The sequence below is a fragment of the Macrobrachium rosenbergii genome, chromosome 10 (assembly GCF_040412425.1).
Source record: "Macrobrachium rosenbergii isolate ZJJX-2024 chromosome 10, ASM4041242v1, whole genome shotgun sequence".
Classification (NCBI taxonomy): Eukaryota; Metazoa; Arthropoda; class Malacostraca; order Decapoda; family Palaemonidae; genus Macrobrachium; species Macrobrachium rosenbergii.
This window is the reverse complement of record NC_089750.1, coordinates 4,993,427-5,020,828: the sequence shown is the minus strand read 5'-3', so window position 1 is coordinate 5,020,828 and position 27,402 is coordinate 4,993,427. Positions and strand designations below refer to the sequence as shown.

General features: G+C 37.8%; 1 protein-coding gene across 10 annotated transcripts in view; it reads left to right on the top strand.

Moving 5' to 3' along the window:
• LOC136842440 (STING ER exit protein) overlaps positions 1-27,402 on the top strand; it is a 98,968-nt gene that overhangs the window by 60,979 nt on the left and 10,587 nt on the right. For 4 of the 10 annotated variants that reach the window (XM_067109775.1, XM_067109778.1, XM_067109777.1 and 1 more), the window contains 2 exons: positions 6,478-6,591; positions 16,459-20,268. In XM_067109775.1, the coding sequence (XP_066965876.1) occupies positions 16,478-19,849 (3,372 nt within the window). In that variant the 5' untranslated portion in view covers positions 6,478-6,591; positions 16,459-16,477 and the 3' untranslated portion in view covers positions 19,850-20,268. Of the gene's footprint in view, positions 1-6,477; positions 6,592-16,458; positions 20,269-21,993; positions 22,312-27,402 lie in introns of those variants that run through there. The other 6 variants (XM_067109783.1, XM_067109779.1, XM_067109780.1 and 3 more) reach the window with 3 other exon arrangements.

Genomic DNA, 27,402 nt, shown 5'->3' with positions numbered 1-27,402 from the left:
TATGGAACAAGATACATTTTTGCTGTTAGGGTGATGTTTACTCAGGTGTCCAGTAAGGGTAACCCCTTTCTTGAGAGCCGTTTCCTTATCCACTTAAACTCATCAAAAGAGATATGGGATGACAGGTTTAGATAACACTGGTGGGCTGTTGTTTGAACGAGTGTTCAGTCAGGAAACCCCTGTGATCACTATTACCTTTAGAGTGCTCAGTCGTAATTTTATTGTTGTGAGAGTTCAGGTATCTGGCTGAAGTGAGGTAAATTTTTGAATTTTGTGTCTAGTTGTGTAATAACCAGGTACTTGGTACACATTGTGACTGTATATACAGTATAATGTGTATATATTGTCACAAAATGATCAAGCACCTGGTCATTACACAAATAATAATACCAAAAAGTTACCTCCCATCGACCAGATACTTGAAACATAACAGAGAGTATGACTGAATTTCTAAAGGTACAATGATCCCATAAAACTTACTTATCACTTGAGAAAATCAATGTAACTTTATCAAGTTACGGATGAGGCAACAGTTATTAAGTTATATCCAGACTAGGCGAAAATGGGTATCGCTTCAACAAACACTGTAGCTGTCTCTCTGGTTCTATTTTACCTAGATAAGTCTCAGGTGAATAAACAGATACATCACTTACCTTGTACATATTCATTAATGTCCAATTACTGGTGGTCAAAATGAAACGCTATGTTTTAAAAAACTTTACACAAACAGGTTTATTTCTAAGTTCAAAAGTTATATGCAAAGTTCACAATCTCAAAAGATTTACTATTAATTGGCAACAGTGTAAGATTTAAGTATTTCTTAATCAAGTTTAATTCACAAAACTCTAATTTATTAAGAAAGCAATTTGGTTAGGTAAGAATCAAACTATTAACTATCACTCAAGTGCCAAGTGTATACCTGATTAACCAATACAAACAGTCACCAAAATATTACTGACTGGAATCCACATAAACATTCTCCAAAATCTCAATAACAGGTAGGCACTAATAAAATGTTAAGAAATCGCCAGCAAAACACAGTAATAATGAAATTATAGTAATGTGATAGCACAGACATATAAGAATGCAATATGCAAAAACGGAAATATACCAACCACCAAAATGTGCCTAAAGATTATATCAATCTTTCACAAGAATATCTCTCTTTAAAAAGAAAAAGTTAAACTCACGTCTTTCTAAGACTTTCTTATAGACAACACTGTCAGGGTACTAAGACTTATTCAAAATAATAATTGTCTTTTACTTAGAATATCATTTTAACTCTTAATACAAAACTCAGTAATCACCACATTACCTTTTGTAATTATTACACCATTATACATCTCCACAACACTTGCACAAAACAATATTCCTGATCACCTTCTACAAAATTAATACACTCCTGGGGTGAGTTTTAACAGAGCTTTTACAAACAGTAACCCTTCAGTTTCCCTTATATATATAATGGGATTATTGAGAGAGAGAGAGAGAGAGAGAGAGAGAGAGAGAGAGAGAGAGAGAGAGAGAGAGAGAGAGAGAGAGAGAGATGCTTATCTCAGGGACCCCTATGGCAGACTGAGTGTCTTTGGAACAGCACTGCACTTTTAACTCCCACAAACCCTTCCAGAATACTCAAGAATACACATAGGAAATTCACAGAACACCTTATTCCTTATTCTATAGAATACACAAAGAATTCTAAGAGTCAGAAGGAAATAGGCCAGAGCTCTTATCAGTATGATGGACATTTCCTGTTCAGGGTTAAGCAGAAAAAGATATTTTAAACCAAATTCTTGGGAGACTTACACAGCTGAGCAAACAAAAGGAAGCGCGTTTAGACCCAAAATTGGTTGGCTGACAGCACGTCAACGCCACTTATCTCTAACTCATTCTATCTTTCTCAGATTATGAAAAAGAATAAGCACAGATACATTTAATAACCATGGGTTAAGCATACAGAACAAATGTATAATAGAGAACTCACTGATTGGCTGACAGCTCATCATGATAATATAAGAGGGTTTCTTTTTGTCTCTAAGCACGAGTTACTGGACACTTGTGCAAACAGGATGTGGTGACCTGATAAGAATCTCAAAATATCTCTCTCTGTACACAATACGCTAAGAATTTGTCATTCATAATACAATTTCAAATACTAAACAAAGTGAAAAATATACCAAAGCATTGTAAGAATACATGACATACAATTTATCTGGAAGAAAAAGACATTTTAACATCACATCTTCACAGTGAATGACGAATCTGCAAGCAAAACATCAAAATTTTCACAGAGACATACAAACACTTATAAAATGGTTATATATATTATAAAACCTTAAAATAATATACACATACAGTATATATATATATATTATAAAATGATTTTGAGATGCTTTTTTCTTTCTTACTGATGACATAATATGTGTTATGTATTTTGATGAGGTTTTTTCTTATCAGCTATTTCATATGTTGTCAGGTGTGTTGAGGTGACTTTGTAATGTATGTAATGTTGTGCAATGCTTATAAATGTTGTATATTCATTTATGTTTATAACATGCCGTGTTAGTGGGAGTTGTTTTAAAATCTATAGAGAGAGAGAGAGAGAGCTAAATTGAGAACTGGTTCAAGCACTCATATCTTGTTCTGTTGTTTGCTCAGCTGGGCGCACTTACTGAGGGTACGAGAGGAGAGATAAAATCTGACAAGGGATTGACAGCGTTTTTTACCGCAGATGCTGGCAAATTGACTTTGTGTACACAGGTTTCCAACCAGAACAGGAAATGTCAATCATTCCGATAAGAGCCTACCATGTTTTCTTCTAAACCTTAAGAATCAGGTATTCTGTTTGCATTAGAATGTGTTCTAAGTATTCTGGGGAGTATTCTAGAATGCAGATGAAGGGGCTCAGGATATTCTAAGATTTGAAGTGACTAATTGGCAACTTAGGTTTAAGGATAAAAGAAGGATTGCTGAACCAAAGGAGTTAGTCTGTTAAGAGGTCTCAGAGGCATAAGAATTCTCTCTCTCTCTCTCTCTCTCTCTCTCATTTCACATAGAAGGGTATAAATTGGTTGCTCTCCTGAATATATAAGTTATGTAAAACTCTCCCACGAAATGTAATATTTTTGAGAATGGTTTAAAATATTTGTGAGAGAGGAAAAGTGTGTTTTATATATTACCAAAGGAGTAAGGTAATGTGCTTATTTGCTTGTATTGTAATTACGTTGAAAACTGAATTGTGGTCTTTATGGAGGTTTTAGAAAGACGTGAGTTTAGCCTGTTTTAAAAGTGAAGGTAATCTTTTGAGAGTGATATAATCTTCAATCATATTTTGTCTTAGTGAAATTGCGGGTGGTATATTTCCATTTTTTTGCATATTTCATTCTTATATGTCTGTGTTTTCATATTATTCCCTTATATTCATTTGTTTACAATTTCACAGTGTTACCCAAAGTATTTTGTTGGTGATTACTTAGCATTTTGTTGGTGTTAATTTGCATTATTGAGATTTCAGTGCATACTTTTGTTGATTCCAGTCGTTAATATTTTAGTGAACACTTGGATTAATTTCAGTTATTCAGAGTTACATAAATTTGAGTAATTGTTAATAGTTTGAATTTTACTTAAATTGATTTCTTGATAAATTAAAATTTTGTGGATTGAGCTTGGTTAAGAAATATTTAAATCTTGCACTGTTGTCAGTTAACAGTAAATCTTTTTGAGATTGTGAACTACACTTATAACTTTTGAACTTGGAAATAAATTTGTCTGTTTAAAGTTTTAAAAGCATAGTGTTTCATTTTGACCACCAGTGGTGAGAGATATATGTGCGTGTTCAAGGTAAGTGATATAACTGTTTAGGACTTTGAATTTTTTTTCAAAGTAAATTAGAACCAGGGAAACAAATATGGATTTTGTTGGAGTGATGCCCTTTTTCCCCTGGTCTGTTTATAGCTTATCAGTTGTTACCTCGCCCATAACTTGATAAATTTAGATTGATTTTTCAAGTGTTAATCAAGTTTTAAGGGATAGCTTATCAGTTGTTACCTCGCCCATAACTTGATAAATTTAGATGGATTTTTCAAGTGTTAACCAAGTTTTAAGGGATCATTGTACCTTTAGAGTATTCAGTCTTAATATTTTTGTTATGAAGTTTCCAGTATCTGGCTGAAGTGAGGTAAACGTTTTGGTCTTGATATTTGCGTAATAACCAGGTACTTGATCCCTTCATGACGTATTACCTCTATATCTATATATGTATGTATAACTGAATCACGAAAATATGGAACGTGATGAATATACAGACCAGGATTAATAGAGTACAGGGTTAGTCCGCTTCTGACCAAAGTAAGAACAATCTTGCGCATGACATCGTCTGGCTGCATCTGGCTGAGGTTATGGTAAAGGAAAGTCATCTGTCAGTATTTGACTTTACCAGCGTGAAGAACACAGAAACTCTCTTAACCCGGATTAAGGCACTCATCACCTGGTCAGTCCCAGGATTAATTCAACCAGGGTTAATATATAGCACAAAATTTAAACAGAATTTTCTTATCCTTTTTTACGTGGAATGATGTGGCTTGCTGATGATAGTTAAGACTCATTAAAGTATATTATATATATATATATATATATATATATATATATATATATATATATATATATATATATATACAGTATATATATGTCTGTGTGTATATATGTACATATATTAACCAAAGAATGTAAGGAAACATAAAAGAAACAAAGACACACCTGGTCTGGATTTACACGGCTAGGCCTACTGCATTACCCAAATACCAATAAAAAGACATGGGGAGGATTATACCAATCCTTTAATTCAGGATTATATTAATCCTTTAATTCAGCAGTACCTGGAGATTGACAAGGACCTCTCTCACCTAAGGTTGTGAAAGAGACAGAGAGAGAGAGAGAGAATGCGTGTGGGCAAACAGTTACCATAGTGACCCTTCATATCTTTGTTTTCCTGGTTTTCTTCCACGGTGTATACCAGTGACGTCACAAACATGCGCAGAAACACCGGGACGGTCTAACCCTGTACTCTATTAATCCTGATACAGGTAAGGGCAATACCAAAAAGTTAATTGAAACAACGGAGTGGTTCTAGGCCTTTCCACTTACTGTCCTTTACTTAGCAGTAAGTAAAGGACAGTTTGTTGAAAGGCCTAGCACCACTCTGTTGTTTCACTTTCCTTCATGGTATTGCATTTATCTATACCTGCATAACTATATCTATATATATGTGGCAGAGAGTATTAAATATAGAAAACTATTCATCAGCACGTGAATGTAGCTTACTATATAGAAAGCTCGTTAGGCCTGTCAATTACCGAAGCCTTATCCATAAGATGGTGATTCAGAGAAAGATACAAAGAACCTACTGGCAATCCATAATCTAAAATGGGAGTGATTTATCGTCAGTGATTCATAGCTTAGAGAAAGGAGGTCTGTGTTCATGGCAGGTGTCACGTATATAGACCTAACTGTCCAAGAACCACGATGCTATGATTTTGGCTCTGGTAGATAGTCGACACCAGGTCATTAGCAAGTTAAGTGTATCTTAGTTTAACCAGACCACTGAGCTGATTAACAGCTCTCCTAGGGTTGGCCCGAAGGATTAGACTTATTTTACGTGATTAAGAACCAATTGGTTACCTAGCAAAGGACCTACAGCTTATTGTGGAATCCGAACCACATTATAGCGAGAAATGAATTTCTGTCACCAGAAATAAATTCCTCTAATTCTTCACTGGCCGGCCGAAGACTCGAACTCGGGCCTAGCAGAGTGCTAGCCGAGAACTCTACCGATTCTCCCAACAAGGAACATTAGCAAGTGCTAAGACGATATCACGCAGGTGAGTTAATAATGGAGGCCAGCAGGAATAATAATAATAATGTGAAAGGGAACTATATCTTCTGTTAATGTGTGGCTGAATGCAGCTTTTCTTATGTAATGGTAAACATAATAATAATAGTAATAATAATGTGAAAGGAACTATGTCGTCTGTTAATGTGTGTCTGAATGGAGCTTTTCTTATGTAATGGGAAACAGAATATAATAATAATAATAATGTGAAGGGAACTATAATATTATATCTTCTGTTAATGTGTATCTGAATGTAGCTTTTTTTATGTAACTGGAAAAATAGAATGACTTGATTTAATCACTTGTTTCCTCTGCTCATACGTTCCAGATTGCAATTATCTTAGATTTTTGTATCAAGTTTCACTTTATCCACTTTATAGTGCTTGTAAGAAATTGCAATAAACTTTTGTATTGAGATTGAGAATATCTCATCTTTTTTATGTCAAGATTTCCCATTTTATTTGTTTGAAGGATTAGAGATGTTGCTTCACCTTACCCTTTTTTTCATTATATTTTAATTTTTTTCTAATTGATATGTTTTGTGATGGGGAAATATTGTGGAAAGTTATGTTTTACCTTTTTTATTTTAGGTGATCGGAGACCTGCCGTTGATAGAAGACACTCATTTGTCACGGGAAAGTTTTGTTCGACTGCCATCAAGTTACGGGACGGCTCTAGGAATTAAACTCTTATTTTAGTTGAAGGTAAAGTTTGAATTTAAATTCTCTCTGGAGCAACGGAGGAACCTCTCAAAATAAACACGTAGGGAGAAAGGTACACCGATAAAAGAGGGGCCAATCAACAAACATAAAATGTGTAAAAGTTCATTGTCATGGAGCAACGGAGGAACCTCTCAGGCCAAATAAACACTTAGGGAGAAAGGTACACCTTGCTGATAAAAGAGGAATTTTGGCCAATCAACAAACATAAAATGTGTTTATAAGCCAAAGTTACATTCCTGCGTTAGTCGTCTCGAATGCTTATTTTGGGTATGATACGTTGATCACCAGGCTAAATACATGCAGTCTAATTTCCTACTTGGGTTTATAGGCTGTTGACTAAGGGTTTTTGAAGATTTAAGCACTGTTCGTTTTTCAGCTGAGATTTGCATTGTTCCTAAGTGGTTTTCCTGATTTATAGACCGGAAGATTTTTTGATCCATGGTTACCCCTGAAGATTTTACGACTTGTTTTCAGCTGAAGATTTTAGAATTGGTAGGTTTTCAGCTGAAGATTTTATTGTTAAGTTTTCAGCTGCAAGATTTATAGAGTTGTTCCTAAGGGTTTTGCTGAGATTTATCTGTTGATGGTTTCATGCTGTCGATTTTGTTTTCCATTGCAGCTGAATATTTATTAGTTGATCAGGGTTTTTTCTGAAGATTAACTAAGAGTTTTCAGCTGAAGATTTATCTGCAGGTTTTCAGCTGAAGATTTTTGGGTTCTTAAGGGTTTTCAGCTGAAGATTTATAGGCTAAGGGTTTTTGATTTACAGAATTGTTCCTAAGAGTTTTCAGCTGAAGATTTATAGCAGTTGTTCCTAAGGGTTTTCAGCTGAAGATTTATAGCATTGTTCGTAATGGTTTTCAGCTGAAGATTTATAAGAGGGTTTTATGAAGAATTGTTCTTAAGGGTTTTCAGCTGAAGATTTACAGAATTGAGTTTTCAGAAGATTTATAGAATTGCTCCTAAGGGTTTTCAGCTGAAGATTTACAGAATTGTTCCAAAGAGTTTTCAGCTGAAGATTTATAGAAAGAAAGAAAAAATACTTAAATGCCAGTGATACCACATTCCATAGGTGCAACTGAAAATTCCTGTTTCAATGTTCGTGGCCTCAAAAAATGTGATTTTAAATTTCTGTGAATAAACGTGATCGGTTACTCATCCTTTAGAAAGGGCGACTTGAACACTTCGTAGGCACTGGACTTTAACAGCAGGATTCAGCAAGCAATTGTCTCTGCAGTCGTCTGACTATCCACTCTTATGCGCCTCAGTGTCTCTGAGCGTCGTCTATTGACGCTACTGTTTCTGTCACTTTTGTTTTTTATCCTTAGGGCACCAATCCACCGAAGGCGCATTGCGAGACCCGCAAACTCAATTCATCATTGACATGATAATGCAGACACACTTTTGGATTTTTTCTTTTATTATTATTAAGCGGCGCATTCCACATTCATAGTCAAATATGCACTGTGGAAGAAAGCTATCAGAAACAGACCCCACATAGGAGTGGGAAAAGATGCAGAGAAGGAAGTAGAAGAAGTAGTCAAATATACACTGTTACAGCACTCAGAAAAAAAGAAGTCTTTAATTTTTTCTTGAACGACTTGATATTTTCAGTCATTCTGTTGTAGAGTGGGAGCTTATTGTATAATCTTGGAGCGGCAAATTTAAAGCCTCTGTAAAAAGCTTGCCTTCCTTCGAATTGCATCTTGGTTCGAATAACTGGAGTCCATCTGTAGCTATTCTTGTGCTGACCCCAGTTGTTCGTTGGAGATTAAGCCAGCATTGTAGAGAACCCCTTGACTGTCATCCTCCGCGTTATAATGTCTGAATCTTGATGGAGGCCTCCGTAGGAGGGGGTGGGGTGGTTAATGCCATCAGTGCACCTTACGCAGTGCACTGCAGGCATTACTTAAGGTTCTTTGCAGCGTCCCTTCGGCCCCTAGCTGCAACTCCTTTCGTTCCTTTTACTGCATCTCCATTTATGTTCTCTCTCTTGCATCTTGGTAACCACCCTCTCTTAGCAATTTGCTTCAGAGTGCAACTGCGAGATTCTCCTTCTGTTACGCCTTTCAAACCTTTTACTGTCAGTTTCCATTTCAGCGCTGAATGACCTCATAGGTCCCAGCGCTTTTCTCTTGAAGCTTTTCATTGGGTGTCGTAGTTTCGAAGCTACCAATTATCGAAAGTGGGCGGTGTTATACATTATCCATCATTCACCATTGATTTTGTAGGGTGTGGCCTAAACTTAAGCACCCTTTGATGGAAACAGTGTGGCAGGTCCCTTAACTTTTTCTGTGTGTGCAGAATAAACCTAACTCTAGCTCTCAGTAGTTCCTCATTGGACGGGTGGGTATCGTTCTCAGTGAAGAATTAGAAGAATTTATTTCTGGTGATGGAAATTCATTTCTCGGTATAATGTGGTTCGGATTCCACAATAAGCTGTAGGTCCCGTTGCTAGGTAACCAGTTGGTTCTTAGCCACGTAAAATAAATTAATTCTTCTGGCCAGCCCTAGGAGAGCTGTTAGTCAGCTCAGTAGTCTGGTTAAACTAAGGTATACTTTTTTCGAGCTCTCAATTAATACTGTGTTGTTTAGACGCCCTTGACTGTGGGTCAACGGTTCTTCGACCCCAGTAAACTGAAAACCACCTTATTTTTAACACCTCATCCCCTCTAACATCTGGCAACCACTTGTCAGCGGGGCATAACTTTACAGTTCCACTTGTTCTTAAGACATAAACCACATACTTCACATAATTGTTGAGGGACTGGTACCCGAGAAATTTTGGATAATAAACCCTGTTCTCTGAATATAATGAAATTTGTAACTTGAAACAGTGTTCATTAGATACTGAACAAGAAATTTGTTTTTTTTTATTTTAAACCCTGTTCTTTTAAACCTTGTTCTCTGAGTGCTAAATTTTTTTCAAACATTTGTGTAAATGCAAAAAAACTGTTTTGCTATGAACACTGTTCCACCAGTGAGATAAGAATGTTCTTCTCTGAATGCAAGAAATTTGTTTGATTGTAAATCCTGATTTTGGAAGGCAATAAATTTCTGTGATTATCAACCTCGTTTACTGAATGTAATAAATTTGTTCAGTTTTAAGTTTTATTTTCAGAATGCAAGGAATATGATTTTGAAAAACTTTCTTGAAACAAAAAATTTTTTACTCTAAACCAGTGGTTCCCAGCCTTTTTTTGGCCATACCCCACGTAATCAACATTGGTCCCCACCCTTTGTTGGCCATGCCCCACCTAATCACCAGTGGTTCCCACCCTTTTTTGGCCATGCCCCACCTAATCACCAGCAGTTCCCAACCTTTTTGCTATGCCCCACCTAATCACCAGTGGTTCCCAACCTTTCTTTGGCCATGTCCCACCTAATCACCAGTGGCTCCCTCATTTTTCGGCCATGCCCCACCTAATCACCAGCGGTTTCCAACCTTTTTTTGGCCATGTCCCACTCATCACCATTGGTTCCCACCCTTTTATAGCAATGCCCCACCTAATCACCAGTGGTTCCCACGTTTTTCGGCCATGCCCCAACTATCACCATTGGTTCCCACCCTATTTTGGCCATGCCCCACCTAATCACCTCTAAAATCCTGATGCCCCCTGTGGTGATATATAATTCTTATATTGACGTGGAGGAAGCCTAAAAGGCCATCAACATTCTCGAATTGCCCCTCTTAAAAATTAAATTAACCCCCTGGTGGGGTATTGTGGACCACTGCTCTAAACTTTGTTCTCTGATTTGCAGTAAGTTTCACCGGTTTGAAGTCATGTTCTCTAAATGCAAATTTATTTGTTTTGAAAACTTATTCTCTTGATTATTTTCATTTTAATGCATCTCCTTTGAATGTAAGGAGCACTGTAGAAGATTTTTTTTAAATTTTAAACAATGTTCCCTGATGGCAAAAGATTGCCGTTGTTATTTAAACAATGTTCTCTGAAGGCAAAAGAACGTTGTTATTTAAATAATGTTCTCTGAAGGCAAAAGAACATTGTTGGAATGTAAACAATGTTCTCTTTAGGCAAAAGAACATTGTTGGAATGTAAACAATGTTCTCTAAAGGCAAAAGAACATTGTTGGAATGTAAACAATGTTCTCTGAAGGCAAAAGAACACTGCTGGAATTTAAACAGTGTTCTCTGAAGGAAAGAGAACATTTTTGGAATTTAAACAATGTTCTCTGAAGGTAAAAGAACATTGTTGTTGTTTAAACAAAGTTCTCTGAAGGCAAAAGAACATTGTTGGAATTTAAACCATGTTCTCTGAAGGCAAAAATATGTTTAATTTTAAGCCCAGTTCTGTAAATGAAAGAAATTTGGTTTTAAACTCTTATCTGAATGCAGAGAATTAGTTTGATTTTCAACCCAGTTGCTTGAACTGAAGAATTTTTTAAAACCCATAATCTCTGTATGCAAGCGTTCTTTTATTTGAAACCCTCTTCTGTGAATGCCAGATTTCAAAAAAAATTTTTAAATCATGTTTCTTTGGAGGAAGAAATTTGAATGCTCTAGGAAATTAGCATACAACGGAAAGTTTTATATATATATATATGTGTGTATGATATATATGTGTGTGTGTTTATATGTATGTATGTATATTATATATATTCGACTTATATCCACAGTCTCGAAGGTAAAGGGAAAGGGCACCATTGTCTTCTAGTTTATTATGCCAACGTTTCACGACAGTTGCTATCGTCGCATTTTCAAGACTACAATGATTAAAATACCTTCCTACAAAAAGTCTCATTGAAATAGCACAAAAAGCCACATTAAAACATCGATTTATACAAAAATTATAAGACAAATAAAACCAGGGGGGATAGGCACAGGACATACCTAAACCGCAAAAGTAATAAGACTGAAAACATAAGTTTTCTCAAGAGCAAGAAAGGACGAGAGAAGGAAAACAAAAAGATCAAGCGATAAACAACTCCTTTTTCTTAAATATCTTTCAAACTAATCGTATGATCGAAGTGGTACTTTGACACAGTGTACAAGACACCTCCCACTAATTTTTTTGGTAATATAGTGCATTGTCAAATGGTTTTAGTTGGGGGTTTACTCTTGACTTTCATGGTGTTGCCAAGCATCGCCAAACTGTGCATTCGAACGTCCTTTATCTCCATCCTGGCCATCCCTCTCCCTTCCCCTCCTCATCCCACCCTCAACCATTTTTCCTGACTTCCCCATCTCCCCCACCCCCTTTCCTGCCTATGGGGGATAGGGGACGTTCGATTGTGTAGATTAGTCCTGCTGGCTCATGTGACTTTGCCTTTTAAAAGTCAAGAGTAAACGCCTTTACTAACGCCATTTGACAGTGCACTATATTACCAAAAATTAGCGGGAGGTGTCGTGTACACTGTGTCAAAGTACCATTTCGATCAAATAATTAGTTTGAAAGATATTTGAGAAAGACGATGATTCGCTGGCCCTGAAATGGATAGTAGGTCAGTTCCACTTGGGTTGGACACTGCATGAAAATATGTGGAGATAATATCTTAGCAGGCAGGTGTGTGATATTATCACACACCTGTCTGCTAAGGGTCAACAGTAAGAAAGACGCCATTTATAAAGTTACGAATTTTAATTTAAAAAAATGGGAATTATTTTGAAAAGAGATAGAGAGGGGGCAATAAGGCCTTAAATTTTTTCTAGTGAGAGAGAAGAAGAAGAAGAAGAGAGAGAGAGGGAAAGATGTTGATGGAATGAGAGAGAAGAGGAATTATTTCCGAGCATTTTTTAAAAGTTAAAAGTTATTCCTCACCCCTAAGAATTACAGGGTAGGATTTTAACTGAGAAAGATTAAACGTATAACAGAGGAATTGCACACCATGTCGAGAAGGTCATATGAATATATTGACGAATTCTTTTTTTTTTTTTTTTCTTTAATTCTTTCGGGGTTTTCCTCGTTCTTTCTTTACGAGATTCAGTGGAAAACAAAAATATTAGTTTTCTTAAAAAGTATAGGCTATGTATGATCATGACCACATATAAAAAAGTGCATGAAAAAGAAAAGTGGAACGAGGAATTCCTTAAAATAAAAAAAAAAACACGAATGGGGTGTGAGAGAGAGAGAGAGAGAGAGAGAGAGAGAGAGAGAGAGAGAGAGAGAGAGAGAGAGAGAGAAAGGCAAGCACAGCTGTTTGGGGTGGGTCAATAAAGATTTTATCTATTATGTCTGTGATGATAACCAAAATACTTGTTAGGGCCGTGTGTGACCATAATCAGCGTATTAATCGGCACTTAGCCATCTTTATCAAGATCTAGGGAGGAGCGTCCAGAGATGAGCCGATCAGAGGGTTTTACCCCTACTTACATAATACGTACACAGTACATATGAAGTTTTTATCACACCGTGATTTATATACATTCATGAAGCTACAAATGTTTAATATCAAATTCATACTTCTTCAGGAATATTCCCGATGGGGAATTATCGGCGAAGGGGAATTTATAATAAGTGATAAATGGATCGGTACATCCCGGCAGTACCGATCCATTTATCACTCATAAATTCCCCTCTTTTAGTGAGATGAATTTTTATGGCACATGTATACAGGTATGTTTATTTGTATGATAAATAAACTTTTTACATAATAATAATAATAATAATTACAAAATTCGTATTATTTTGAACAAACAAATTCTTCCCTCATCTTTTGTTAGAAGGCAAAAGCTGTCGGACATGCCATTTAACATGACAAGAAGGGGAGTGTTGCTAATCAGTGGTCATATTTTTCTTGTAATTCTCTCTCTCTCTCTCTGTGTCCTAATAATTCATAAAAATTTCTCTCTTGTGACAACTGTTAGATTCTCTCTCTCTCGTTAGAAGTTAAATGTATTAAGCACTGTTTCTCTGTATGTAAGGACAACTGTTAGAGTAGATAATTTTGAATTCTCTCGTTTCAAACTGTCTGCGCCCTTCTAAAACATAGAGCATTTCAGAACTCATGTAAAGTCACCACATCGGCGCTCTCGGCGGCGCCATTCTAAGTCTCTCTTGTTTTCTTTGGTGACTTCCCATTTTCTTCAAGCTCTAGTCACGCGTAAAACGTGCCAGGTCAGCATTTTAACATTTTTACTTTATGTATTTATACAAATGTCACTGTTTATCTCTGTTTGTCATTTAAGGCATCAAGACAGTAGATAGCTCTTTTGTATTTAATCTAATTTTCCTGTATTGTTTACAAACTGTAAATCCATTGCCCTTCTAAAACATAAGCTGCCATTTCAGAACAAAGAGCATTTCAGAACATAGAGCATTTCAGAACAAAGAGAAAGTGACAGAATAAAGTTTTTAAAAAGAGGTTGAGAAGACTTCTAAAAATAGATCGGTGGAATGGGGGGAAAGAGTCACACACTCCTATATTTCTAAGTCAACCATTTATTTTTTTTAAGGGTAATGTATTAAGCTAACTTTTAAATGAAAATACAGTAACTTTAATTTCATTTAAAAGTTAGTTTAATACTGAATTTCCATCTTTTGATATCTAACGTAAGAATAACTCTCTCTCTCTCGCTCTCTCTCGTTCATAGTTAGCGCTCACACATTTTAAAACTTATTAATTCTCTGTACGTCTTTACCTATACAATAGATATTTTAAATTGATCTAATTTGACCTGTATCATCTACGAAGTGTATATGTGCTAGTGTTGCAAATACGTTCTAAAACATAGAGACATAATAACTAAGAGTTGTATTAGTCAAAATATAAAACACTGTTTGTTCATGAAAAGGCATTTCAGAACAGAGAGAAAGAGACGCAGAATAAAGAAGTTATTAAAAAGGGGTTGAGACGACTTCTAAAAATAGATCGGTTGGAAGAGAGAGAGAGAGAGAGAGAAATTCTCTTCCAACACTCAATTTTTATGTCAACCATTTATTTCTCTTGTTTAAGGGTAATGTATTAAGCTAACTTTTAAATGAAATTACAGTAACTTTAATTTAATTTAATAGTTAACTTAATAATTTGGGAGCATGATTAGGGTCATATTTTAGTGTGTAAACTTTAGAAATAAACATTTACTAGCATTTTTAGAGACCATGCCAAGCTTACGCGAAAATTCACCCTGCGCCAGGGGTTCTGGAACCTAACCTCACGTAAGTTCGGAGTATGACTGTGTATATATATATATAATATATATATCTAATCTATATATATGTACGAGTATATAAATAGATAATTATATGTATGTGTGTGTATTGAGAGAACAGAGAAAACTTATTTTTTCGAAGTGGAAATTTCATATTTCCATCGGGTCTGTAGAAGGATCATAAACTCCCATAAATCTTTCCTCCTGTCACAACACGGCGCCAACCACATCTTCAAGAACACGCAAGAACTAACGAGGTGCTAAGAGAAGGTGCAACTGGCCGAAACCGAGGAGGAGTAGTCCTTTGAGGGGGACAGCTGGGAAGCAGAATGTGGGAAGAAGACACCCCTCACCCTCCCCCCCCCATGCCTTCAAAGGGGTGTCCAAAGAAATAAGCCACTCCCACAGGTCAGGCCTAGATGATTTGGCCATTCAAATGCCATCAGTGCCAGAGACCCAAAGACATCTTACAAGGAGCCATTATCCAATGACCAGCAGGACTCCAAGGGGCACACTCTAAGAGTTGGAATGAAGCAAATGGAGGAGGTGCTTTGGAAACACGGTACCTGCCAAGAATATGACGTCACGGTTGACACAAGGGGAAATAGGAGATTTAAGGAAGAATAGAAAGGAGTGGAGTTGAAGTTCAATATATCTTAGTTTAACCTGACCACTGAGCTGATTAACAGCTCTCCTAGGGCTGGCGCGAAGGATTAGACTTATTTTACGTGGCTAAGAACCAATTGGTTACCTAGCAACGGGACCTACAGCTTATTGTGGAATCCGAACCACATTATAGCGAGAAATTAATTTCTACCACCAGAAAAAAATTCCTCTAACTCTTCATTAGCCGGCCGGAGACTCGAACTCGGGCCTAGCGAGTGCTAGCCCACAACTCTACCGACTCGCCCGACAAAGAGCTTTGAGGTGCTTTGAAACACAGTACCTGCCAAGAATGTGACGTCACGGTTGACACAAGGGGAAACAGGAGATTTAAGGAAGAACAGAGAGGAGTGGAAAGCAGGGTAGAAGAATAGAGAGCGGAAAAACAGTTCCAAGGTGAGGGGAAGCGGAAAAGAAACGGAAAGACGGTGTGAGAAGAAGAAGAAGTGTGTAATGATCGACTCCCAGAACATTAGTCCCCCTCAATCAGAATTTAGAGTCTCGAACCAGTTAAGAAACTATAAATTGGAAACTGTGACAAAAGAAGTGCGAAATAAACCAGATACGGGAACAATTAGTCATTTTCCCCTTAAAGTCTTGTGGAATTTAATTAATCTGTTTTCAAGAATCATTTGTTCCTACTTAACGAATTACCACATGGCCACCACCCCCCGGACACGTTACCTTAGTGTCATGCCCTAATAAAGAGGAAAGAAACGGGGCACGACAACATTATATCTATATGAATATATATATATTATATATAAATCTACATGTATCTATCTGTATATATATCTATCTATCTATCTATCTATATATATATATAATTATATGTATGTATACAGTATATATATATATATATATATATATATATATATATATATATATATATATATATATATATATATATATATATATATATATATATATATATATATATATATATATATATATATTAAAATCATAATAGTTGCTATAAGCAAGGATTTTCATGTTTTACCTTATATAATTGTTGATCCATGTTTGTAGGATGCTATTTTGGTTTTAGGTCCTCAATCATTTATTTTTCTTTTCAGATTACAACAGCCCATCACGATGGAGGAAGAGGTCGTTCTAACAAAGACTTCATATTTGACACTGAAGCGTGTTTTCATAGGGAAGAGTATGAGAATACACAAGCTTGAGAAGGACAACGAAAAACTGAGAAAGGCCTTTCAAACAACGAATGCGCATCACGCAGGGTCAACGATTAGTCAGGATTTGATTGAAAATGTGGCACCTGCTTCATCACCATCTTCTCAAGAAGTGCCACAGGAGCGTTCACAAGAAACTGTGGGCCAAGGAGATTCAGCACTGTCGCTACAGAACCAGATAGCTGTTTCTTACCAGAATGCACAGCATTCTTATTTGACATCTGCACTTCCATTAGTTTCCTCTGGATACCCAGCAGCAAACGAGGCATTCGCAAGGGTGCCAAATGCTTCGTCAAACGCACCGCCTTTCAGTGAATTGCACAACCCTCCCAGTCAGGTTTCTCAGCAGTTACCAAGATCCCAAGTTCAGCAACCAAACCCAGGAGTGCTGCAGTATCCAGCATTTTCCGAGACGCGCAATGCACCTCGGCCACCGCGTCAGAATTTTCCGAATTTTCATAGTTCATCAGCATCAGTGTTATTTCAGCCAAATCAGATGTTGAGTTATCAGTCGTCGGTGCCTATGAATGGTCATCAGTCATCGGCGCCTGTGCACAGTCATCAGTCGTCGGTGCCTGTGAATAGTCATCAGTCGTCGGTGCCTGTGAATAGTTATCAGTCATCAATGCCTGTGAATAGTCATCAGTCGTCGGTGCCTGTGAATAGTCATCGGTCGTTGGTGCCTGTGAATAGTCATCGGTCATTGGTGCCTGTGAATAGTCATCAGTATCAGTCATCGGTGCCTGTGAATAGTCATCAGTCATCAGTGCCTGTGAATCGGACTCAGGCATATTCACAGGTACAGCATCGAACATTCCATGCACCGTTAACGTCACACCATCAGCCTCAGCCACGTTTACCAGTACTTAATCGGTCACATTTCAGAAACTTACGCCATAGTCAACCCCAGAATTGTCCTCAAGCAACTTTGCAGGGTCCTTCTCTTGTTGTACATCATTATCCTCAGATATCTCAACCACTTCAAAATGTGAGCTCTAACACGTCAACATACCATCAGCCTCAAGCATTCAAGCAACCTCAGCATCAAACATACCCTGCATCCCAACTCCCATATCCAGGGATCCAGAATGCAAGTCCAAATCAAGTCCAGCAGCACCATCCACCTAATCATGCCATTCCACAGCAAAGGCTTCGAGTTAGACATGATCTGCATTCTCTTCAGTCGTTCACAAACAGTACTTCACAAAACCAGAGCTCCTTTGGTAGAGTTCCTGATATGCCGCAGGGAACAGTGACAAGTCAAGGATGTCAGTTGTCTGGGGAGCAAGGTCTTCAGTATACTTCAACAGCTAGCAGGGGAGGAAACGATGGACCCTTGTGGCTGGCAGCTTCCAAAGAGGTCTCACCTGCTAATGCAAGTTTATTACCCAAGAATAATAATTTTAGCAATGTATTATGTGACAAAATTGATGAGGAGGACTCCTGCTGCGTACATGACGTAAGTGATGAGGAGGACCCCTGCTGCATAATTCATGACTCAAGAATTGTAGCTACAAATAAGTCACATGGTCAAAGCCCTTTCACCAGACTTCAGAACAGCAGTAATACCTATCCAACCACGGAAAGTGGTAATTCCTGTCAAACAGATAACTATGGCCAGGCTACTATTACTTCTGAACCTTTCACTTGTCCAGGGCCCTCGAAAGTGAATACCAAGACTGATTCATTGCCCTCAGTCATAACTCCCCCTCTCACACCACCCACTCCAAATTCCTCAAGACCAGTTCAGCTTAAGTCAAATGCACATTGCAACGTTACCTTCATGCATGATCCCAATTTATCGCCTGTACAAAATTTATTTACTCCTCAGCCGGTGCCTTTATCCACTAGAGATCAACCTACTTTGAATCATAATTCTTCAAAGGCACCTTTAGAGGTGGATGCGCATAAAAAATCAGAACTTGCCTCTCACAGTTCATTTGTTTCTGATCAGAGATTTCAAGAAGAGACAGTGGACATGCCGGTTAGTGATCGAGATTCCCCTTCAATCTCTCTTGGTACGTGTGATTCAGAGTTGAGACGTCTGTCAGTGCCATTGCCTGATATCATAGAATGTGAGGCTGACTCTGTCAGTAGTACATCTGTTAAAGAAAGTTCTGTAAGCTTGGTAAACTCAAAGCCCAGTTCTACTAGTCCATTGGCTGTGGAAGAAGCCCCTGAAGGCTTGGTAATTTCTGAGTCATGCGCCACCGGTTCATCTGTTGCTGGAGAAGGCTCTAAAGATAAGGTACTTAAGTCTGAGGCATCTTCCACTAATACATTTATTATGGCAGGAAGCCGGAAAACCTCTGTAACCGCTGAAGATAGGTTTGTTGAAGAGGGAGTAAAGGTCCCAACTTCTATGAAGGGAGAGAAAATTGCAGAGGAAGAAACAAATGACAAATTCCTTGTTGAAAGCAGTGATGGTAAATTCAAAAGTGTGGATCTCATCAGAGCGGCGTTCCCAGGACTGGAGGAAGCAGAAGGAAGTCGGGCCGCCATGAATAATGAATATTTATTGAAAAGCTCTTGCTCACTTGAGCACTTGGACGAAGTAACAGAGTATGTTAGTTTGTTGGGCGATGTCAGTAGGTCTGAGAGTAATGGTCATAATAGTAAGAAATTGTCAGAAGGCCTCCCTCTTGATAAAACCAATAAACATGATCCCCAGGGTCAGAATAGTACGCATATTGATTCTCACGATGAAAACAGTGATTTTCATGGCAAAAATGATACATGTATCGATTCTCGAACCAAGTGTGATAGTAGAAGCAGCGATTCCCAAAACTTGAATGATGGAGGTGTGAATTCTCGGGACACGGATTCTCAGGAAGTGACGAAGAATGAGAAATGCAAGCCAAGTCAGGTTCAGGGTGACTCCCAAGAAGCCACTCTGAAAGATATATCCGAAGGAGGTTCGTCTCCCTGTGGTCTCCCTACTTTACACGACCTACCTCCTCCTCAAGAAGCAAGTAACCTTCACTGTGAGGAAAACTGCCTCATTATCACACTCCAGAAAGATAGAAAAACTAGAAAAACTGTCAACTGCCCAGAAGAGTGTCCCATGTGTTATACAGTGTTGTGTCCTTCAAGGTTTAGTGTAAATCTCAAAACTTTTCACTTGGCGTCACGTTGCATAGGCTGTGGTCTGTTTATCACGATCAAATTTGAGAACTGCAATGAGCCATTCGAGAGTGAAAGAACTCTTAAACGTCCCGGTTCAGAGAGTATAACTGGTACAGGTTCTTCCAAAAAACCAACGCTTGCAAACTAAAAGTGGACATTACAAGTGAAGTCAGTTGTTTGTGATACTTAACCTTAAGTTTATTTTGGGAGCACCTCAAAGAAATGTGTAGTGCAAAGGTGACATGAATAACTTGTACAGTACAGTATTTTTTGTATTATATAAAAAGAAACGAAAAAGAAAAAAAGTTTCAGTTGAGTAAAGATGGGGGTTAAAGAATCGGAAAAGTTTTGTGAAGTTTTCTGAGTGGTTGTAGATAAGAATGACCAAGGTGATTAAAATATTGATGTCAGTTCACAAAGTGTAGTGTCACTAAGGATCTGAGCTGTATTTTTGTCATTCTGAGAAAGCTTACCATAAATACCCATTGTCTATTGAGGAAACTATCTTTTATTTTGTTTTATTTTAAAAGATTTGTAAGTTAGCTCAAAAGTAAAAGATATTTTTCTTTTGTTTTTTTTTTCATATAAATCCCTTTCTTTGAAGCTTGTCAAGTTCGTGTGGCTGGGAGTCATCAGCACAGAATAAATTTAATGTTGATGAAGGGGTTGTGAAGAATAAACATTTTTGGTGAAAACAAATGGAACTAGATTAGCTCTCTTTCTTTCTTTAGTGCCGTCAGTTGCGCCCCATGTGGTACACTGTAGCCATTACTCAAGGTTCTTTGCAGCGTGCCTTCGGCCCCTAGCTGCGACCCCTTTCGTTTCTTTTACTGTACCTTCTTTCATATTCTCTTTCTCCCACCTTACTTTCCACCTTCTAACAATTGATTCATAGTGCAACTGCGAGGTTCTCCTGTCACACCTCTCAAACGTTTTACTGTCAATTTCCGTTTCAGCGCTGAATGACATCATAGGTCCCAGTGCTTGGCATTTGGCCTAAAGTCTATATTCAATTTAATGTTAAGCTGAAAACCCTTATGAACACAGACAAGAGCCTGTAAACCCAAGAAGGCTCGACAGGAAAACCAGCCTGTAGAAGGGACGATTTTAGGAAAAGTGATATGTAAAAAAATATGAAGAAAAAGAAAATAAAACCTATTACCCTGAAATCAGGAACGTGAACAGGAAGCAGGAACGAATATGCTCCTCGCTTAACATTTGGAGATCAAACGATTCACAAAAAAGGATAAACTGACTATCAGTCCTGATGCTAGAGAACGACATATTTGCAGCAGCAACAGTTTGTTGCGAAATAAAATAGCTACAACAGGTAAAGAAGACCTCAGATTACGTTTGTCGCTATAGTACATTTTGTGCAAAAAACAATAAACTCACTTTACGTATATGCCACAAGGCAAGATTAAGAAAGTGTAAAATAAATTTGACTAATAGTTATCCAACAGTTCCAAATGAAAGTCAGCGAAGTAAAGTTAAATCACACTAGAATTATGGTTTCATCACGAAATAATCGAAAACATTTCCGCAAGATACCAACTTTTTGAAAAACATTAAGCAATATTATGCCCCTTAGTAGCCACACCTAAAATCTTAAGTGTCACTGACACTTAAAACCGTACCATTCAAATGTAAATCGAGAAATGGACGAAAATTATCCGGTTTTGAAGGAACTTGCTCTATTCAGAAAAATAATGTATGACTTGACTCTTGGTCACGGTGGGAATAATATTCAGTGCAAGATTCTAGTTCCGTGCAGCCGTAAGTTTCACAATTCTAAATTAATCTCTTTGCCATAAAACAGTTTAGGTAATCCTACAGTTTGGCGGGTCCAAATTCACTGCATTACGTAAAGCCAAGTTCAGCACACAAATTTATCAAATATTTATTGAAGCATGGAAAACAATTAAATAATGTGAAGTTTATCTGCTTACAGAAGCAGATTGTAAGAAAATGAAGGGAATAAAGGGGGAACGTAAATAAACAAAAACATGTCTTAAGGGGGTTACGGACTCATAGAACTTTGAGAGAAAGTCGTGAATCTCTGCTTCCGTAAGCAAATAAACTGCTCGTTTTTTCAGATTTATCAAAAAGTGGCTGCTAAAGAGCAAGAGCCAGTGCCTGGTTCCTAAGCATTAACTCCACAAACACAGTTGCGGGCACACTACACTATTCGCGTAAAGTACAAAGCTTTATTCCGTCTGTTTTTTTACAATCTCTGCTTCTGTAAGCTGATAAATTACTCATTTATTTTAGCAAATATACCTCTCTTTGCAGATCCGTCGAAAGAAGAAATTGAAAATGGGAAAGAAAACTTAAAACAAATACACACAAGGGAACAGTGAATTTGAACCCCTAAACTATGGGATAGCCATAGTTTATAGCAATTCATCGACTATGTTGATCCAAAGAATTAAGCAAGTGTCAAGAATGGATTATACTACTCAGAACTGCAATCCAATGAAATATAAAGAAGAAGATCGCCGCATGACGTCATAGTAAACAAACCTCTCTGACATTATCGTATACAAAGCAACAACGTTTCTGCACACCGGACCGTCAAAGGTATCAGCACTGGAGAAATAACTTCATATTGTGTGTTTATATTTTAATGTTTTCTTAACATAAGCAAAGTCTTGGATATCCTTTTTTATATTTGTAGGCTAACGTGAACAAGAATATGGATTAGCCCAAACTCTGGGGTATTATTGGTAGAACTTTTCTTTAGTTGTGCGGCCTGATTCCCACCAGTAGCCTACCGGGACAGGTTACGGCCTTTTTTGGGGAGGTCCAAGGGGGGACGAAGCCTCCCTGGCTAGGTCAGGGCACGTTGCCCCAAGTTAGGTTAGGTAGGTTAGATCTGGTTAGGTCAGGACCAGGCATTACAGGAAAGGTTAAGTCTATTTATGTGTGAGGAAACTGTCCCAGTCGACGACTGGCGGGAATCAGGACAGGCAGCTGAAGTACAGTTTTACTGTATTACTTTATAAGTTGTCATTACATGCTATGAAATTGTAACCTACCCTTTTGAAAAGAGCTCAATCTCGTTATTTTGAACCCCATTAACAAATGCTGGGGTGATAAATAAGCGGGCAGCGAAGCCCCACTGGCCAGGTCAGGGCACGGCACCCTAAGTAAGGTTAGGTAGGTAAGGTCTGGTTAGGTTAGGACTTGGCATTCTAGGAAAGGTTAGGTTTGTTTTTGTCTGTAGAACTTGGTCCCATTGTTCTACACTCACCCCGTGGAAAGAAAGATATGAGAAAAAGAATATGAATGGAGGTACAGTGAAATGAACAAAAGGGGTTGCAGCTAGGGGCTGAAGGGATGCTGCAAAGAACCTTAAGTAATGTCTACAATGCACCACTTGAGGGGCGTGGCATTACCTCCCTACAGGCGCTCATTTTGCACATTATATTATGATGCAGCTGCGAGCTTTTCCTCCTGTTACATCTTCCAAACCTTTCTATTCTCAGTTAGCCTTTCAGTGCTAAATGACCTCGAGGTCCCAGTGTGCTTGGCCTTTGACCTAAATTCTATAGGCTATTCCATACTAAAATGGGAGCTCTGTTTAGTACCAGCCCCTTGGGGATGATTGTAAAAACAAACAAAAGATGCCAAATAGCCTATCATAAACACACACTAAAGGCTCAAGCATAAAGGAAAGGCAGAACTATCTTGGTTGGCGACTGGTGGAAACCAGGTTGTGGTAGTAGTCTGCAGTTTTATCAGATTTTTTGCCTTTAATACCACCACTGGCTTGAACACCTTGCATAGTACAGGCCACGTAGACATGAATAATAATGAAGAGAAAAAGATGGCAAATAGGCTATTTTGTGGTACGATTTTATGTAAATACCACAACTCAGTATTGAGGTTTTCATGCCATGCACCTAAATTTCCGTCATATGCTTAATATGAAAGGAGCCAATGTGGATGGAAGGGTAATATTGTCTGGCCAAGACTACCATTTAACTGTATTAGGCATTTCAGAAGACAAACAGCTAACCAGAACTAGACTGCCCTTACTTAACCTCAGCTGGCCAGGGGGGGTTTCATCCCCTTGGACCCACCCCCTCAAGAAAGTCATGACCCCTCCTTCTACATACTGTACTACCTGAAAATCATGCAAATTTACAGTTACCGAAATATTTACCATCTTTTGTTTATGTGTTATCATTCATTCCTGTGGGGTTGGTAGTAAGTGTAGCACTCTTGAGAGTGGTTGTGGTATTAGGTAATAAAGTCAAAATTTACCTGTTTCAATATCAGTAAATTTGAAATAGGTGTTATTATGGTGTTCATGTTAAGGAGACTTAAGAATGCAAAAAACTTAGATATTGAGCACTGATATTAATGAAAAAATACTGGCCTTGTCAGGAAAAAGCCTTCCCAATTGAGGAATCAACCAAGTTACCAAGGCTAGGCAGTTCTATGATAGGGTAACTCCAAGTTTACACACATAAACACATCTTTTTGGTCTAAAACGTGTTCTACGGCTAATGCAGTCTTGCAGCTTGCCACTTGGCTAGCTTGCTTGATTTTGATTTGAGTAGGTAACGTTGGGGGTATCCTGAAGTCGAGCTTCTAGTGTAACAAATGCTTCTGAAAAAACTTAATTTCATGGGCTAAATGGTGAAATATTGCTTTCCTAATTGTTTGTGACTAAGCTGATTTGATACTTATTTTTCCAGAAATGCTTGGCTAAGCTTCCCTGTAGCCTATCTAGCCTAACGATAAATGTCTGGATCCCAGTGGGAAACTGGGCTCTCGGGTGTGGTAAAGATTAAAAATGAATGAAAAATAATAATAGGCCAATGGATATACAGTAACCTAACCTATTTATAAGTTCTGACTGGGGGTCCCCTCCTCAGTTAGCAATGGGGTCATCGTAAGTTGTATATCAGAATTTATGATGAATACTGTTTTGAATTTGTAAAGTTCAGATAAAAGACTCAGAAAATGTACATATCACTAGTTTAAAAAAAAAAAAAAAATTGTCGGAAACAGTAGCTTGAAATTAGTCACTTTCCCTTTCTTGGGTTAAGGTGCAAACAAATAGGCACAGCCTATCAAACATATTATGAAAACATTTACTGCTAGCGGGTAAGAAATGTGGATGCTCATTGGTAAGGAATGTGGATGCATTATAACACCATCAATTTTCATGAACCAGTGAGTAATTTTTCCAAGAAAAAAGTATAATGTTTTGTAAGTACCATTAGACCTAGACCTAGTTCTACAGGCTATATTAAGCTCTTTCTTTGGCAATAAAATTCAAATATAATTGACAAAAAGAATGTAAAATTTTTGTTATGGTAGGCTAGTCAGTATTTATACTATAAACAGTATTTTAACTGGTTAAAAATATTTATTTTCTGATAGTTTTTAAAGGGATTCATATGAATTTAATCGTAATTTCTCTAGCCAAGTAAAAAAATAAGGATTTCAAAACACAACCATTTTGATTATTACTTGTTTTCAACGACTTGTGCATTGATGAAAAATGTTTAAAGCTTAGTAGAAAACTCATAGTATTAGATTTCATCGTAAGTAATGATGGAACAATATACCATTACCAGATTTCCTTAGAATCTAGGCTAGCCTACATTTACACAACCTATGACTTCAGTTGTGAATATATACAAGATGGAGGTCATTATACTGGGTTATGATAGAGGCCTCACAGCTTAGCCAGCTATGGGGTTTGTGCAGATTTGGAGAAGCACTCCACCTCAGCTCTCAAGCTAGCGTAGTAAGTAACCATGACATAATAGGCTAGTCTACACCCTAGACTTGGATGACAGCTACGTACTATAAAGTTACAGAAGGCCTGATGCACTGGAAAACAGAATATTTTGGTAGAATCCCAGGAATCATGGCAAAATAGCAAAAAAAAATAACTTGCCAGCAAATCACTTTTGTGAAGAAGCTTAAAGTATATGATGTTTTGACACTTTGTGTTAACTTTTGCTCTAACAAAATGGGAGACTGTGATGAAGTAATCCTCATCCCACAGGGTGAAACCTTTCATAAGATAGTCCCTCAGTCTCTCTGGCCATACCTTTCGAATAGTTATGAGTAACCACAAAAAGATATGTATTTTTTGGTAGAGCTGAAGTGACAAGCAAATAATATGAAGAGTTGTGGAAAAAATGCATGGATCATGTGCATTATCCTAAGTGAGATAAAGAAAAATGATATACGGTACTTTATGTATCCTACTATAACCAATCTAAACGTCACCTAGGGTGCAACATCTACCTGCCAAGAGGGGCTTTGCCCCCTCCCCCCTGGACCCCTTCCTATAACTTTCCAAAAAGAAAAAGGTCAAAGGCCACTTTAATGGGATAAATCATAACCTTATCTTACCCACCCTCCTTTAAAATGCAGGATCATTCCTGACGGAAACATTTACAGGGAAGAATGCAACCAGTCATGTGATTTTTGAAAGGATCGATGAAGCAATCAGAATTTTGCTGACTGATCAGTTTACACTCTGAATCTCATAGGGCGAAATTCTCTGGCCTAAGATGACTTCTTGCAGGTGGTGTTAAACAGCACAAGTAAGACTCCTGTTTCCTTTGTTAATGCATTCAGCTTAATTGGCATACTATATGAAGTATGTGAAGTAAATAAGATTTAATCTAATGAATGAAAATCTGTCAGTGGTCATCTGATTATGTATGTATTTAGCTTTCCAAAAGAACATAATCAAAAGTCTGTTATTTTTTATACTTATTACGGTACACATTAGTGTCTCCATAGTAGAAGCTGGTTATCAGAATAGCCAAAATGGTTTTATGTACATCGTTTAGAATTTTGATTTGTTTTCTCAATTACACACTATGAAAAATAATATCCACAGTATGCGTTGAGCAGCCCACTGTAGGCAGCAGCAAAGGCTCTTTATATCATCCTTTTCTCCATCAGCTGTATTAACCAGTACTTTCTGACTTTACTTTTTATTGTCCCCTTTATTATACTCTTACTAAGCCATATTAAAAAGGATGGCTGTATTATGCAAATTTATCTTATACAGTATCTTTTCTGTTTTCCTTATAATTCACTTTTCAGGCTCAGCGATGTTGGTCAGCAACTGGCCAATATTCATATTGGAAAAAGGGTAGTGTGTGGAATGCGGGAAGTCTTTTGTTGAAATATTCAATCAGAAATCTGTGGGATCCTTCATCCTCTGGATTCAGGTTCTACTTTAGGTGGTACCGTCGACATGTTTTGACCATCTTGTTGGTCATCCTCTGGATGTTGTTGAGAAAGATCCGGAGAAACAAGGCGCTTGGGTTGGTATTTATAGGGGGGTCTTGATCGGTGCTGAATCATGATTGGCTGCCCAGGGCAGGTCATCTCGGGCGGAGCCTTCTCTCCCATGCTGATGTTCGGGCTTGTCTTTGCGGCGCAGTGGCATTGCAGTGCTGGGGGTGAATGGGGAAAATTTCGATCCTCAGATGAGGAATTTTGATCCGCTCGTTCGTTATGGGGGTCACTCAGTGCAGGTCTCCTGGCGGCTGTGGGGAGGAGAAAGTTTCCTGGGTAATGTTGATGGTTGGTTTTTCCTTCCCAGTGTGCAATGCTTCCGAGAGGTGCAGGCAGCGGTGGTCTGTAGTTCGGTCAATTATTTCCATATTCGTGATTATATCCTTTCTTGCAATTCCCTGGTTATGGGCAGTC